This window comes from Bufo gargarizans, chromosome 1 (assembly GCF_014858855.1).
Source record: "Bufo gargarizans isolate SCDJY-AF-19 chromosome 1, ASM1485885v1, whole genome shotgun sequence".
Classification (NCBI taxonomy): domain Eukaryota; kingdom Metazoa; phylum Chordata; class Amphibia; order Anura; family Bufonidae; genus Bufo; species Bufo gargarizans.
Genome location: NC_058080.1, coordinates 404,146,050 through 404,161,119, shown reverse-complemented (window position 1 = coordinate 404,161,119; position 15,070 = coordinate 404,146,050). Strand labels below are relative to the sequence as shown.

General features: G+C 48.2%; 1 protein-coding gene across 2 annotated transcripts in view; it reads right to left on the bottom strand.

Moving 5' to 3' along the window:
• XPA (XPA, DNA damage recognition and repair factor) overlaps positions 1 to 15,070 on the bottom strand; it is a 106,316-nt gene that overhangs the window by 9,121 nt on the left and 82,125 nt on the right. For both annotated transcript variants that reach the window (XM_044271289.1, XM_044271295.1), the window contains one exon: positions 11,328 to 11,445. In XM_044271289.1, coding sequence (XP_044127224.1) covers positions 11,328 to 11,445 — 118 coding nt within the window. The remainder of the gene's footprint in view (positions 1 to 11,327; positions 11,446 to 15,070) is intronic.

The following is a 15,070-nucleotide window of genomic DNA, read 5'->3' as shown; positions in this document are numbered from 1 at the left end:
GAGAAGATGGCGTTTCTGGATTGTGTTGACATATGGCTTACTTGCAAGATACAGCTTTAACTTGCATTTCTGGACTGCAGTAATTTCTGGAAATGTTTCTGGGTCCATACAGTGAGTTCCAGTACACAATCATGCCTGTTTTTAATGCAGTGCTGCCTGAGGGCCCATAGATCATAAGCATTCAATACGGACCACCAGCCTTGTCCCTTGCGCAAATGAATTACACCAGATTCTCTGAATCTTTTGATGATATGATGTACTGTAGATGGTGGGCTATTCCAAGTCTTTACAATTTTACATTGCGGAACATTTCTCTGAAATTGTTATTTTTTATGCATTTTTTCGCAAATTGGTGAACCTCTGCCCATCTTTGCTTCCGACAGACTCTCTCTCTAACATGCTTTTATACCCACTTATGTGGCTTAGCTGCAAATTGCTGCTCCATCTTCTTTTATTATTACCAATTACTTTTCTAGCCTTAAGATGCCCCTGTCCCAACATTTTTGAGATGTGTTGCTGCCATGAATTTCTAAATGTTTATTTTTTTTTTTTCACTTTCAGAGTGATATGTGTTCTATGCTCTATTGTGATTAAAATATGGTTCTGAGATTTAAGAATCCTTTGATTCTGCTTTTATTTACATTTTACACAGCACCCCAACTATTATGGAATTGGGTTGTAAATTATTTTGGTAATCTGTCACTCATGAGCTAATATTAGGTGGTTGCCAAGAACTCACTGTATAATCACTGCAGATCATGGAGGAGAACAGTCAGTTATTCATGAGCTCCTACTATAGAAGGAAAGTGAGGGAGCCCAGTAATGGACTTGACCATGTGATCCTCTATACACTGCAGTACTTTTGTGTTGTAGTGTATTATGTCTGTTATTGAGAATCAGAAAGACAGTCTCTGGCAGGTCCTAATTGTTGCAACTCAGATGCAACTGCTTAGCAACCAGTGATTCTAGAGCAAGTTTTGGGGAGTCCTGGGTTGAGAGAGGGAGTTCCCTCTGACCTCAGACATTAGAAATATGATGACAACTGTATAACACAGCTAACTCTAGAGCTTGCACCATCACTGTGTCGTAATATTATGGTGCTTTGCAGGAACTAACTTCCTGCTATGGCATACTTTTATCCTGTTCCTGACCGCCTTACAACTATATATGTTGGTGGTGGGGACTGTACCCACTCGCGAGTGCAACGGATCTATGGTATCTGTGAGGATAAAAAACGGGAGCACGCACCCCCTCACGAGACTTGGGGAAGTCAGATGTAGTGTGCAGCAGCCTCAGTGCTCCTGAGTGACACGAGGCTGCCACACATTAGTTCCTATGGAGAGCCTGCCTGTGGCAGCGCTCCATGGAACACAGTGTAATTCTCATAAACTCCAATGCTAATGCATTGCAGTCTATGAGAGAAGCAATATTATGATTGCTTGTTATAGTTCCCTAGGGGAACTATAAAAAAGTGGTACAAAAAAACAAAAACTTTTTTAAAAAATATCAAAAAATAAAAATGTTAACATTCAAATCACCCCCTATCCCCAAAATTAAAAACTAAAATTAAAATATATAAACATCATGGGCATCGCCGCATGCAAAAATGCCTGTACTATTGATAAATAAAATTATTTATCCCACAGGGCAAAATGGAAAAAATCAAAATGGGCGAGTCCCAATATTTTGATTGATTCACCTCTCACCAAATTTGTTTATAAAAAGTGATCAAAGAGTCATACACCCACCAAAATGGTGTAAATTAAAAGTACAGATCGCCCCGCAAAAAAAGTGCCCTCACACAACTCCGTATACATAAAAGTAAAAAAAAGTTATGGGGGGGCATTTTTTTTTTTTTCAGTATTCAAATGCAAAAAAAACCTATACATATGTCGTATTATTGTAATCATACTGATCCGGAGAATGAAAGTAACAGGTCAGTTTCTGTGTTCATTTTAAAATTCCACCTCATTTGCATTCTATGCAACCGTAAATGGTGCCATCAGAAAGTAGAACTTGCCCCGCAAAAAATGTGAATGAAAAAATAAAAAAAGTTATGGCTTTGGGTAGGCTGGAAGTAAAAAACAAAAATTTTTTTTTTTTTTAACTGCCTGGTCATTAATAGGTTAAAGCACAGGGCAGGAAGGCGTTAACCACTTCAGCCCCGCTAGCTGAAACCCCCTTCATGACCAGAGCACTTTTTACACTTCGGCACTACACTACTTTCACCGTTTATCGCTCGGTCATGCAACTTACCACCCAAATGAATTTCACCTCCTTTTCTTCTCACTAATAGAGCTTTCATTTGGTGGTATTTTATTGCTGCTGACATTTTTACTTTTTTTGTTATTAATCGAAATGTAACGATTTTTTTGCAAAAAAATGACATTTTTCACTTTCAGCTGTAAAATTTTGCAAAAAAAAAAAACGACATCCATATATAAATTTTTCGCTAAATTTATTGTTCTACATGTCTGATAAAAATAAAAATGTTTGGGCAAAAAAAAAAAATGGTTTGGGTAAAAGTTATAGCGTTTACAAACTATGGTACAAAAATGTGAATTTCCGCTTTTTGAAGCAGCTCTGACTTTCTGAGCACCTGTCATGTTTCCTGAGGTTCTACAATGCCCAGACAGTACAAACACCCCACAAATGACCCCATTTCGGAAAGTAGACACCCGAAGGTATTCGCTGATGGGCATAGTGAGTTCATAGAACTTTTTATTTTTTGTCACAAGTTAGCGGAAAATGATGATGATTTTTTATTTTTATTTTTTTCTTACAAAGTCTCATATTCCACTAACTTGTGACAAAAAATTGGATTTTTTGTACTCACCGTAAAATCCTTTTCTCGTAGTAGGCATTGGGGGACACAGCACCATGGGTATATGTCCAACTACCACTAGGAGGCACTAGACACAAAAAGTGTTGGCTCCTCCCAGGTGGGCTATACCCTCTCCACAGGCACGAGGCTATTCAGTTTGTACCAAAAGCAGTAGGAGAGAGAAGAAAAGCAAGGAACCAACAACTCCCGTACCGGGAAAGATCAAGAGACCAGCCCGGAGAAGCGGAAGAAAAAACATAGGGAGGGATCTGTGTCCCCCAATGCCTACTACGAGAAAAGGATTTTACGGTGAGTACAAAAAATCCAATTTTCTCGTGCATGGCATTGGGGGACACAGCACCATGGGACGTCCCAAAGCAGTCCCTGAGGGAGGGAAAAGAAGAGACGCGCCACCGGTTGGGCATACAGGTGCAGGAGAACCATGTGACCCAACGGGAAAAAACACGAGATGGGCAAGAGGTTCCATAACAAGGAAGAAACCTCAGAAGAAGCAGGGAAGACTGCCAGCACCCCAGGACAAATGACTGGAAGAAAATCCCAAATGCAAGAAGGTGGCAAAAGGAAACAGAGCGCAGCCAAGGGCTGGAGAAAAAATTAGGACAGCACCGCGTGGTGAAACTACCCAACGCTCTACATTGTTCCAGACCCAAAAAAAAAAACCTGTGGCCATCCCCTGAAAGGCCAGGGGAGAAAAGAAACAGGGAAGCACTGAAAACCAAACGAGTGGGGGAGCCATAGCAAGGCTCACATGTGAAGGGAGGGGACTCCCCTCACCGCAAGGCCAGGAAAGAAGCTAAGCGCCCCATGTAAAGGTGAAAACCCAAGGCTGCTAGAGGAAACCGCCAACCCTGGAGAAGGAGGGGGTTGTAGGTAAAAAACCAGGAAAAGAACGATAGCTCCTGCGTCCCCAAAAACAGGAGACGAGGCGCAAGCCTCCGAAAACAAGATATCACCGTGAAGCGTAAGACCAGAGGAAACACTGGGCATGTGAAGTAGCATGGAAAAAAGAAGCCAGATACAGGCCAGGCAACCTCGGCAGGACACACTGGACTGAGAGACATGGGAGTAGAAGGAGAGCACTCCAAAAAACCTAAAGAGGAAAGGTCCTACAACAGGAGGAGGTCCCTCCCGAAGGAGACCATACGGTGGAACTGCAAACCGCAGCACTAAACCACTCAATACCAGGTACTTGACGTGGGAGGCTGGAAAAAGAGACACAAATCCCAAGAGGACCTCAAATGAACAGGGACAGGGACTCCAGAAAGGAGTACCCAGTATGGGCTCACAAGGAACCAGAAGCTGAACCACCAGAAGACAACGCAAGCCAGAATATCCAGGAAAGGCGAAAAGAAACCACCATAGGGGAAGGGGCATAGGCCATGGACAACTAGCCGTACCAAGAATATTGACCAGCAAACCTTAAACATTGTCCCAGAGAGGGCAAGTACAGCAGCTCGGGATGTACCACAAAACGACAGACATCCATATGCATAAGGAATGCAGAAGTCGCCATGAAAAAACCGGGGTAGCCTACATAGAAATGTAGAAACCAGCTGCGACCGGCATACAGAAAACTTCCAGGGGGGAGAAAGCACCAGACAGGTGCAGACGACGGCAAGGTCCAAGAGGACTGCCCCTCCGCCATGTAGCACAACTAAGCAGAAAATACAAGGGAATACCGAAAACACCTGGACCCAAAAGGAACTACGGGGCCCTGTCCGATACCAGAGCAAGCAGCTGAAAATTCAGACAGGTGTGTGTGGCGCTCAGAGGTCCTGTCCTTGACCCATCAGGGAGGACGTCCAGCAATGATAAAAGCCGTGGACCCAGAAGGATTCCGTGTGGCGGACATCCAGCGATGACAGAAAACCGCAGCCGCGGCCGATGCCACCAGCTACGTGTCCAAACAAGGTAGAAGATCCAGTGGAGATCCTTGTACTTCACCAGGAATGGGCCGCTCAGCAATTAGGAAACAACGCGAGTACTCCCCTATAACATGGGGTAACGCGGAGCACAGCATACCGTAGTACCGTAAAGAGAAGGCAAGAGCAACTACAGCACGAAGGCCAACAACCACCTGGCCACGGAGTAGGGAGCGTGGTTGAATGAGGACCACCCGCCGGATCAGACAGATCAGTCATATACTGGAGCTACCAGAAGTAGCAGTAGACCGACAAGGTGGGGGTTGGGCTGGCCCACACCTGCCAGACATGGAAACCATGCACACGCTGAACGAAGGGGGCCTGGTGCAGACAGTGCCTTGAGAGGTAGAAGGAGACCAATGAGCGCGACAGTAAAGGAGTGGCAGATGTATGGAAGAACCAAATGGATGGAACCAACATCCGCAGCACAGATTAGAACCCGTGGGCAGAAAACACCCAGTGATACAGAAACTGTCTGAGCTACAGACCGCACCACAGGGCCCAGCGCTTGGGGTACTACAAACACACGCCTAAAATATGGGGAAAGTGGCTGCATGTTGCCAACTAAGGAGAGTGGAAACATAGCCACAGCATCTGGGAATGAGACAGCATACGGAGGGTACAGGTACACAACCTGTAAGTAGAAATATGGCTGTGTTAGAGGAACTACATTTAAGATCGAAGCAATGTGGCCGCATGGTGCACCCTAGACCCAGAGAGGTGCAACAGCAACCGCGTTAACAATGGAACCCAGTAGGGCCGCACGGTACCACAAAGAACAAGACAGGTGCACACCACAATCAGGTAGGTGCAATGGCAACAGAAACAGGGCCGCATAGCACACCCTAGAAGCCAGACAGGTTGAACGGCTGCAGCATCGGAGACGGTTCAGGGACTCTACCCATGAAGGGAGTAAGATGGCCGTTTGGTGCACACTATGATGAGGTAGGTGCAATGGCCACGGCAATAGGAGGAGGCCTCAATATCTCGTCCTGTAAGGAGAGAAAATGCCACATGGAACACCATAAAGCCGGACAGGAGGAACGGCTACCGCATCCGGAGATGGCTCAGGTACTCCACCTGTTAAGGGATCAAGGCGGCAGGGAACAGACAGGTAACTGAACCGGACAGGGGCAATTCTACGGCAATTGAAAGTGGCCTCTATATTCCGCCCGTAGGGAGAAATGTTGCCGCATGGAACACAACAGAGCCCGCCAGAGGTATCGGCTACAGCACCGGTGATGGCGTAGGTACTCTACCTGTGAAGGAAGCAAATTGGCTGGGAACAGACAGGCGCAATTGCAGCGGCAATTAAAGGCAGCCTGTATATCTCGCCAGGAAGGGAGAAATAGTGTCGCATGGAACACCATAGCGCCAAGCCAGGGGAATCGGCTACAGCATCAGGAGATGGTGTAGGTACTCCACCTATGACAGGAGCAAAGTGGCTGGGAACAGACAGGTGCAATTGCAACGGCAATTGAAGCGACCTGTATATCTCACCCGGAAGGGAGAAATAGTGCTGTATGGAACACCATAGAGCCAGCCAGGAGTAATGGCTCCTGTAGGTACACTACCTAAGAAAAGGGGCAAGGCGGCTGTACAATTGCTCTGAACTCACCAACCTACAGGAGGCGATAGCCGAGCTAACCGCTTGCCCAGAACAGGAACTCCCTGTAATGAGGTAGAGTGGCGAACACCAACACCAGGATGGGAACCCCACGGAAACACTCTCAAATGTGTAGAGGATAACCCCTGGTATAGGGGAACCAGGAAGGCTTGTCAGGGACAGCCTATGGCAGTGGTGCAGGAACCCCCCTGTTAAGGAGAAGGCGTACGTATCAGACACCGGGTAGGTGACTCAGTATGCTAAACACGGGGACGGCTGCCTTACCTGTGCAGTTGAATACCTGTGCGGTCAGGGGAGCACCATCCGAAAATCCACTAGAGGGGATACCAACCCTGTTTAGGTAGGAGAGGTTCCTCCGTGCACGTAGTCTTGACCTCCCAGAGGGCTTCTATATGGAGGAAGACCGCCTGATGCTCTGTTCCGAGGGAATCGGTGCAGAGGTGTCCCCAGAGGCAACGGATGGGGTGACAGGAAGGATTCGTCACCAGCCTCAGGCCTGTCCTGGGGGGGATCCGAGGATGCCGAGGAGGGGTGGGACCCCGTTGAGACCACCCGAGGGTGTACTGTGAGCTACCCCTCGCCGAACCCGGGTGCAGGTACCCCTAACTGAGCATGCCCCATCTGCAGGGAGGACCCTGGGAGGGCAGAGGTGGCCGCAATTTGGGTTGGTAGCGTTCCAGCGACACTGCCAGGGAGAGTCGGCCAAGGTTCCCATGGCATTGACACGGAGGGACCCATTCATGGGGAACCTACACAAAAAGATTGTTCAGGGAAAACAATGGGATCTGGGAAGAGGTACTGCACACCAGCAGGGACAGGATGACCACATGGCAGCCATTGTAGACAGCGGACGCACGTGAAAACACGTGGCGACCGAGGAGCTGTTGGGAGAAGAGATGCTCAAAAAGCAGCCAGCAGAGGCTGTCTATCCTGACCCGGACGCAGTGTTCCCCCAAAGAAGTGCAGCAGCAGCTGTTCCCCAAAAAAGAGGTGGTCAGTAGGGCTGCAGGGGACATGAAGCAATCGAGGGGTTAACCACCCCCTCCAACAGAAAAAACATGTTAGCCCAGGAAAGGGTGAGGAGATAGCTCCTCCCGAGGGCCGGGCGGGGCTCAGAAAAGCCCGGGAAGCAAGGGGGAGGGGCCGGGAAGATTGCGGCCTAGCAGGCCCAAAAGCCGGGGCCTCGATTTATGAGGTGGCCGGGAATGGAGCAAGGGGGGCGGGGCGAACCGCGGCCGACAGAGGGCCCACCGAACCATAAAAATAGGTGAGTAGGGTAGGGGGGGAGAAGCGACACCTGGGGATAGGCAGATCAGGGCAAACAGAGCACCTGGGAGCCGGGGACAGGCCATAGAAGATGAGGCCTAGTCCCGGCAGAAGCCGGGGACTAAAGTAGCGGGGAAGCCAGGGAGAGACTGTGGCCAGGGAGGAGAGAAAAGACCAACCGAGGGGGAAAAGAAGGGAGGAAAAAAATGAATATAACCCCCCCAGGAGGGGGAGGGGGTTGGCTAGGAGGAACGAAGAGGCTCCCCAGGACCCCCAGCTAAGGTGGATCCCATCCCCCTGGCCACAGAAGGGAACCTAACCCTGGGGCAGGGACACAGGGACAGGGGAGTATACTCACCATCCGATATACTCACCATCCGATGTCTTCGGGCGCAGCACGGTCACCCCTTCGGCAGACTCAACACGGGAACCGTGGGAATGCCGGCAAGCCACTGCGGATGCAGTCCGTGGGGACTGGGTGACCGGCGATGGTACCGAAGTACGCGCCCGCAGGGGGGGCAACTAAAGTGGAACACGATGGAGCCCCAGCCTGCAGCAGGTATAACGGTGGAAAAAAACCGACCTGCGGAAGAGAGAAAAAAAGAATAAAAATAAACAGCAGAACCTGCAAAAAAGCAGGACAGGTCTGCCTCCTACGGACACTAGACTAAAACTGAATAGCCTCGTGCCTGTGGAGAGGGTATAGCCCACCTGGGAGGAGCCAACACTTTTTGTGTCTAGTGCCTCCTAGTGGTAGTTGGACATATACCCATGGTGCTGTGTCCCCCAATGCCATGCACGAGAAATTAAAAAATTCTAGGAACTCGCCGTGCCCCTCACAGAATACCTTGGGGTGTCTTCTTTCCAAAATGGGGTCACTTGTGACGTAGTTATACTGCCCTGGCAATTTAGGGGCCCATATGTGTGAGAAGTACTTTGCAATCAAAAACTGTAAAAAATGACCGGTGAAATCCGAAAGATGCACTTTGGAATATGTGCCCCTTTGCCCACCTAGGCTACGAATAAGGGTCACACATCTGGTATCGCCGTACTCGGGAGAAGTTGGGGAATGTGTTTTGGGGTGTCATTTTACATATACCCATGCTGGGTGAGAGAAATATCTTGGCAAAAGACAACTTTTCCCATTTTTTTATACAAAGTTGGCATTTGACCAAGATATTTTTCTCACCCAGCATGGGTATATGTAAAATGACACCCCAAAACACATTCCCCAACTTCTCCTGAGTATGGCGATACCAGATGTGTCACACTTTTTTGCAGCCTAGATGCGCAAAGGTGCCCAAATTCCTTTTAGGAGGGCATTTTTAGACATTTGGATCCCAGACTTCTTCTCAGGCTTTCGGGCCCCTAAAAAGCCAGGGCAGTATAAATACCCCACATGTGACCCCACTTTGGAAAGAAGACACCCCAAGGTATTCAATGAGGGGCCTGGCGAGTTCATAGAAATTATTATTATTTTTTTGCATAAGTTAGCGGAAATTGATTTTTTTAGTTTTTTTCTCACAAAGTCTCACTTTCCGCTAACTTAGGACAAAAATTTCAATCTTTCATGGACTCAATATGCCCCTCAGCGAATACCTTCGGGTGTCTTCTTTCCGAAATGGGGTCACATGTGGGGTATTTATACTGCCCTGGCTTTTTAGGGGCCCTAAAGCGTGAGAAGAAGTCTGGAATATAAATGTCTAAAAATGTTACGCATTTGGATTCCGTGAGGGGTATGGTGAGATCATGTGAGATTTTATTTTTTGACACAAGTTAGTGGAATATGAGACTTAGTAAGAAAAAACAAAAACAAAACAAAAAATTTCCGCTAACTTGGGCCAAAAAAAGTCTGAATGGAGCCTTACAGGGGGGGGGGGGGGGGGGTGATCACCCATATAGACTCCCTGATCACCCCCCTGGTAAGGCTCCATTCAGACGTCCGTATGATTTTTACGGATCCATGGATCGGATCCGCAAAACACATGCGGACGTCTGAATGGAGCCTTACAGGGGGGTGATCAATGACAGGGGGTGATCACCCCCCCCTGTAAGGCTCCATTCAGACGTCCGTATGATTTTTATGGATACATGGATCGGATCCGCAAAACACATGCGGACGTCTGAATGGAGCCTTACAGGGGGGTTATCAATGACAGGGGCTGATCAGGGTGATCACCCCCCTGTCACTGATCACCCCCCCTGTAAGGCTCCATTCAGAAGTCCGTATGATTTTTACGGATCCATGGATCGGATCCGCAAAACACATGCGGACGTCTGAATGGAGCCTTACAGGGGGGTGATCAATGACGGGGTGATCAGGGAGTGTATATGGGTGATCACCCGCCTGTCATTGATCACCCCCCTGTAAGGCTCCATTCAGACGTCCGCATGTGTTTTGCAGATCCTATCCATGGATCCGTAAAAATCATGCGGACGTCTGAATGGAGCCTTACAGGGGGGTGATCAATGACAGGGGGTGATCAGGGAGTGTATATGGGTGATCACCCGCCTGTCATTGATCACCCCCCTGTAAGGCTCCATTCAGACGTCCGCATGTGTTTTGCGGATCCGATCCATGTATCCATGGATCCGTAAAAATCATGCGGACGTCTGAATGGAGCCTTACAGGGGGGTGATCAATGACAGGGGGTGATCAGGGAGTGTATATGGGTGATCACCCGCCTGTCATTGATCACCCCCCTGTAAGGCTCCATTCAGACGTCTGCATGTGTTTTGCGGATCCGATCCATGTATCCATGGATCCGTAAAAATCATGCGGACGTCTGAATGGAGCCTTACAGGGGGGTGATCAATTACAGGGGGTGATCAGGGAGTGTATATGGGTGATCACCCCCCTGTCATTGATCACCCCCCTGTAAGGCTCCATTCAGACGTCCGCATGATTTTTACGGATCCATGGATACATGGATCGGATCCGCAAAACACATGCGGACGTCTGAATGGAGCCTTACAGGGGGGTGATCAATGACAGGGGGTGATCAGGGAGTGTATATGGGTGATCACCCGCCTGTCATTGATCACCCCCCTGTAAGGCTCCATTCAGACGTCCGCATGTGTTTTGCGGATCCGATCCATGTATCCGTGGATCCGTAAAAATCATACGGACGTCTGAACGGAGCCTGACAGGGGGGTGATCAGGGAGTTTATATGGGGTGATCAGGGGTTCATAAGGGGTTAATAAGTGACGGGGGTTGTAGTGTAGTGTAGTGTTTGGTGCGACTTTACTGACCTACCTGTGTCCTCTGGTGGTCGATCCTAACAAAAGGGACCACCAGAGGACCAGGTATATTAGACGCTGTTATCAAAACAGCGTCTAATATACCTGTTAGGGGTTAAAAAAATCAGATCTCCAGCCTGCCAGCGAGATCCACTCGCCTGTGTGCGCGCGTTCACAGGAAATCCCGGCCCTCGCGAGATGACGCGTATATGCGTCGTTGTGCGCAGGGCTGCCGCCTCCGGACCGCACATCTGCGTTAGACGGTCCGGAGGCGGTTAAAGAACATATATATTTACCATAAAACTATATATTCCTATATATAGTTATGAAACAAAGTCTAGTTTTCAATGGGTTTCTTCTGCAAATTATGTCCTAAAATTATTGTAATTTAACACTACAGGTAAATATAATATTTCGATGCTTCACCTTTTACTTTTTTGTCAAATTTTTTCTGCTTCACTTTATCTCTGTTATCTTGCCGAACTTCTTTTGCTTCTTCTAGCGCTTCTTCGGTACCCCATACTTCTAAGGAACGTTTAATTATCTGTAACAAAGAAAGGGTACAACACAAAAACGTTAAAGTATGAACTGGAATGGGTGTACTACAGTTCCCAGAAAGTAGGATTTTTATCTTACCTGTAAAATCCTTTTTTTGCCGAGTTGATTGGGGGACACAGAAGACCATGGGTATAGCTGCTGCCACTAGGATGCGACACTAGGCAAAAAAGTGTTAGCACCTCCTCTCAGCTATACCTCTCCTGCAGACACGGAGCTAATCAGTTTGTATGAAAGCAGTAGGAGCAGCCAGGAGAAGTCAACAGAAAACAATTAAAAGTAAGAAAGGAGGGGGGCGTGGCTGGCGGAGGATGTGAGCAGACATGCTAAGCAGAGCTCCCGCACCATCTCGTCAGTTTATCCTGTATAGAACCCCTTAAATCTGAACTTAACTCGCCTAAGTTGAAGCCTTGGTGCTGCTGTCTGCCCGCTCAAGTTTGAGACTTTTCCGGCTGTTTTGTGAGCTGCGATGGGCCCGAAGAGGGACTCTAAAGGTCCGTGCAGGGAGCTGCAAGATGGCGCCGGGCCTGACACACCGCGGCGCAGTGACCACGCAAAAGATATCCAGCGGGAAGTGGCTGTCAAACTGGGGAGATTCGCGCACACAATAGAACCCCTGGAACTACCTGAAACAAGCCATCGTCTCATCCCGACCCTGATCGTGAGGGTGTGGAGGATAGGGAGCACGATTTATCTCCCCGCAGCTCTAACAGGTATGAAGCGCTGCGATAGTGTGCAGAATCGGATGGCACGGACAATATGGAGCCAGATATAGAGGAGCCTACTCTCAAAGATGTGCTGAAAGCCATCACTCAATGTGGGAAATCATTGACGGCCCTGAGGATGCAAGTGGGCTCCATAAAGGAAGACGTGTCTATTGTGCGTCATGACCTAAAGCGCTTGGCAGACCGCACAACGGCCCTGGAAGGCCGAGTGGTGGAAATTGAAGATGTTGTACCCTCCCTCAAGAGAGCCTCTGCTGATCATACACAGAAAATTGCTCTTTTAATGGCTAAACAGGACGATCTTGAAAATCGTTCGCGGAGGAATAATGTTCGCATAGTGGGAGTGCCGGACAAGGTTGAAGGGTCTAACCCGACTGATTATTTCAACGCCTGGGCGAGAGATACCTTTTGGGAAGGAGACTTTGACCCCTCTCTTTGCTGTCGAAAGGGCCCATAGGGTTCCTACTAGGCCGTTACCACCAGGCGCTCCACCGAGACTGGTTCTTATGAAGATTTTGCATTACAAAGATAGAGATATACTCCTGTGAAAAGCTCGCGAACAACCTGATCTCTCCATTGGCGGCCAAAGGGTGTCGCTGTTTCCGGATTACTCTATGGAGGTCCAGAAGCGGAGGTCGCGGTTCCTGGACATAAAGAGGCGGCTGTGCGGCCTGAATGTCCCCTACTCGATGTTTCCAGCACGGCTACAGATAGTTGCTTTAGGCAGAACCAATTTTTTTGAAGATCCTAAGGAGGCTCTCCGATGGGTGGACAGTCATGATCATGAAAATCGCTTGAGGAATGCTGATCCGCAGGCGGAGGATGGTTGAAGGGCGATTGCTGTGGTTCAGTGTGCATGACTGAATGTATGGAGCGTATGGGATACTGTGTCTGAGACGCGGCAGTCATGTGAACAGGGTTAGCGGTCATATTATCAGATGTTTACTGTTCTAATATGTTTTATGCCAACGTGATTTTTGAACACCACTTATATAATGGGTTCGTTAAGTATTAGGAGGTTTATTGAAGGGATGATGTGAGGAGCAGGAAGCAAGTGTATTGTATACTTCGGTGGGCAGTGCATAGCTTTGATAACCAGACTAAGCCACGCCTCGCCACTAAAAGTCTCACCTGTACTGAGGAGCTGGTGGTTCTGACACGGTTAACTCTTTGAACCTGCAGTCCCTTTGGGAGAAAGAGCAGGGACCTGTTGGACACACCGGTGACCTTGTCCTAGACTACTTAAGTGCAGGACTGTTTTTTGTGTTTTTCTCTCATCTTGTTTTTGTTTCTTTTGTCTTTGTTCTAATGTTGGGGGATGATGTTAGCTTAGAAGCCAGGATCTGCAGGAATATTCAACCACCCACTATGCTAGTGGGACAGGAAATGCAGCTGAGGCATGTTGATTGGTTAGGTCAGACTCAGATCCGCCTCACTTACAGACGGTCGCTTTGGTCTAATGACTAGTAGGGTGACTTTTTTTCAGTTGGAACGTTAGGGGGATTAAGGAGGCCAACAAGAGACGGGCAGTGCTAGATGGTATGGGGAAGTATCAGCCCCTGATTTGCTGTCTCCAGGAGACTCACTTGCTGCCGGACCAAACTAGCATTCTCACGCCGAGATGAGCTGGTCACTGCTTCCATGCCACCTATTCTGCCTATGCACAGGGGGTGAGCATTTTACTGCACAGGTCTATTGCATTTTCATGTCTCTCCCAGAATATTGACAGAGTGGGCAGGTATGTGCATTTGCATGGCTCCCTATACTCCATGGAGTGCGTAATCATTGGAGTCTACATTCCCCCACCATATTCCTCCCAGGTGATGAAAATATTAATAGCTTTGATAGCGGAAAGGCCTTATGTGCCTACAATAGTGTTAGGTGATTTTAACACTGTACCCTGCTTGTCACTAGATAAATTTCATGCTTCTCCACAGGTTGTCAGCAGCGATCTCACTCCCTTCGGCAGATTACTTCAGGAAGCATTCATTCTGGACTTCTGGAGGTTGAGGTACCCTGACACCAAGCAGTTCTCCTGTCGCTCCAGCATGTACGGTTCCTTGTCCAGAATTGATTTCATTCTGGGCAATGAAGAAATGGGTTATTTGCTAGATGATATTAGATACTTGCCAAGACAAATTTCTAATCATTCACCGATTGTGGCGACCTTTCAGATGTTGCCATCCGTGTCGCGCAGATCCAATCTATGGAAGTTCAACCCTTATTGGCTGAATGTCCTGGTTGATCTGTCAGATGTCAGGGACGCTTTAAAATGAGGTTTTTTTTTTAACATAATCTCCCATCAGCCGGTAGAACAGTAGGTGTGGGATACAATGAAGGCATTCTTGCGGGGGTGCTAGCTGCAAAAATTAATGGTCGGAAAAAGGAGAATAGTGCTCTAACTAGAAAGTTACTTTTGGCGGTAGAGGAAGCAGAGAACAGTTATGTAGAAAACCCTATACCAGAGCATGAGTCTCAGTGGAGGGAGGCGCAGCAACAGTTGGATGACCGCTTACTCCGTAATGCCCGTAATAGACTGTTTTTCTTGAAGCAAACGTATTATGAGTAAGGGGAAAAGGCGGGCAGGTTGTTGGCTCTGATTACTAGGGAGCAACAGAAGTCTAATTACCTGGCGGCGCTGCGCGACACGGATGGTACGGTGCAGGTAACCACTGAAAAAATATCCCAGGTATTGTCAGGGTTTTATCAGAACCTATATTCTTCTAAAACTGTAGCCACGGAAACTGACATCAAAAATTTCCTCCATCCCCTACGAATGCCCACTTTAGATCAGGATCAGAGAGCACTCCTAGACAGCCCCTTTACTTTGAAGGAGTTGGAAATAGCGCTGGGGGATATGGCTAATAATAAGGCCCCAGGGAGTGATGG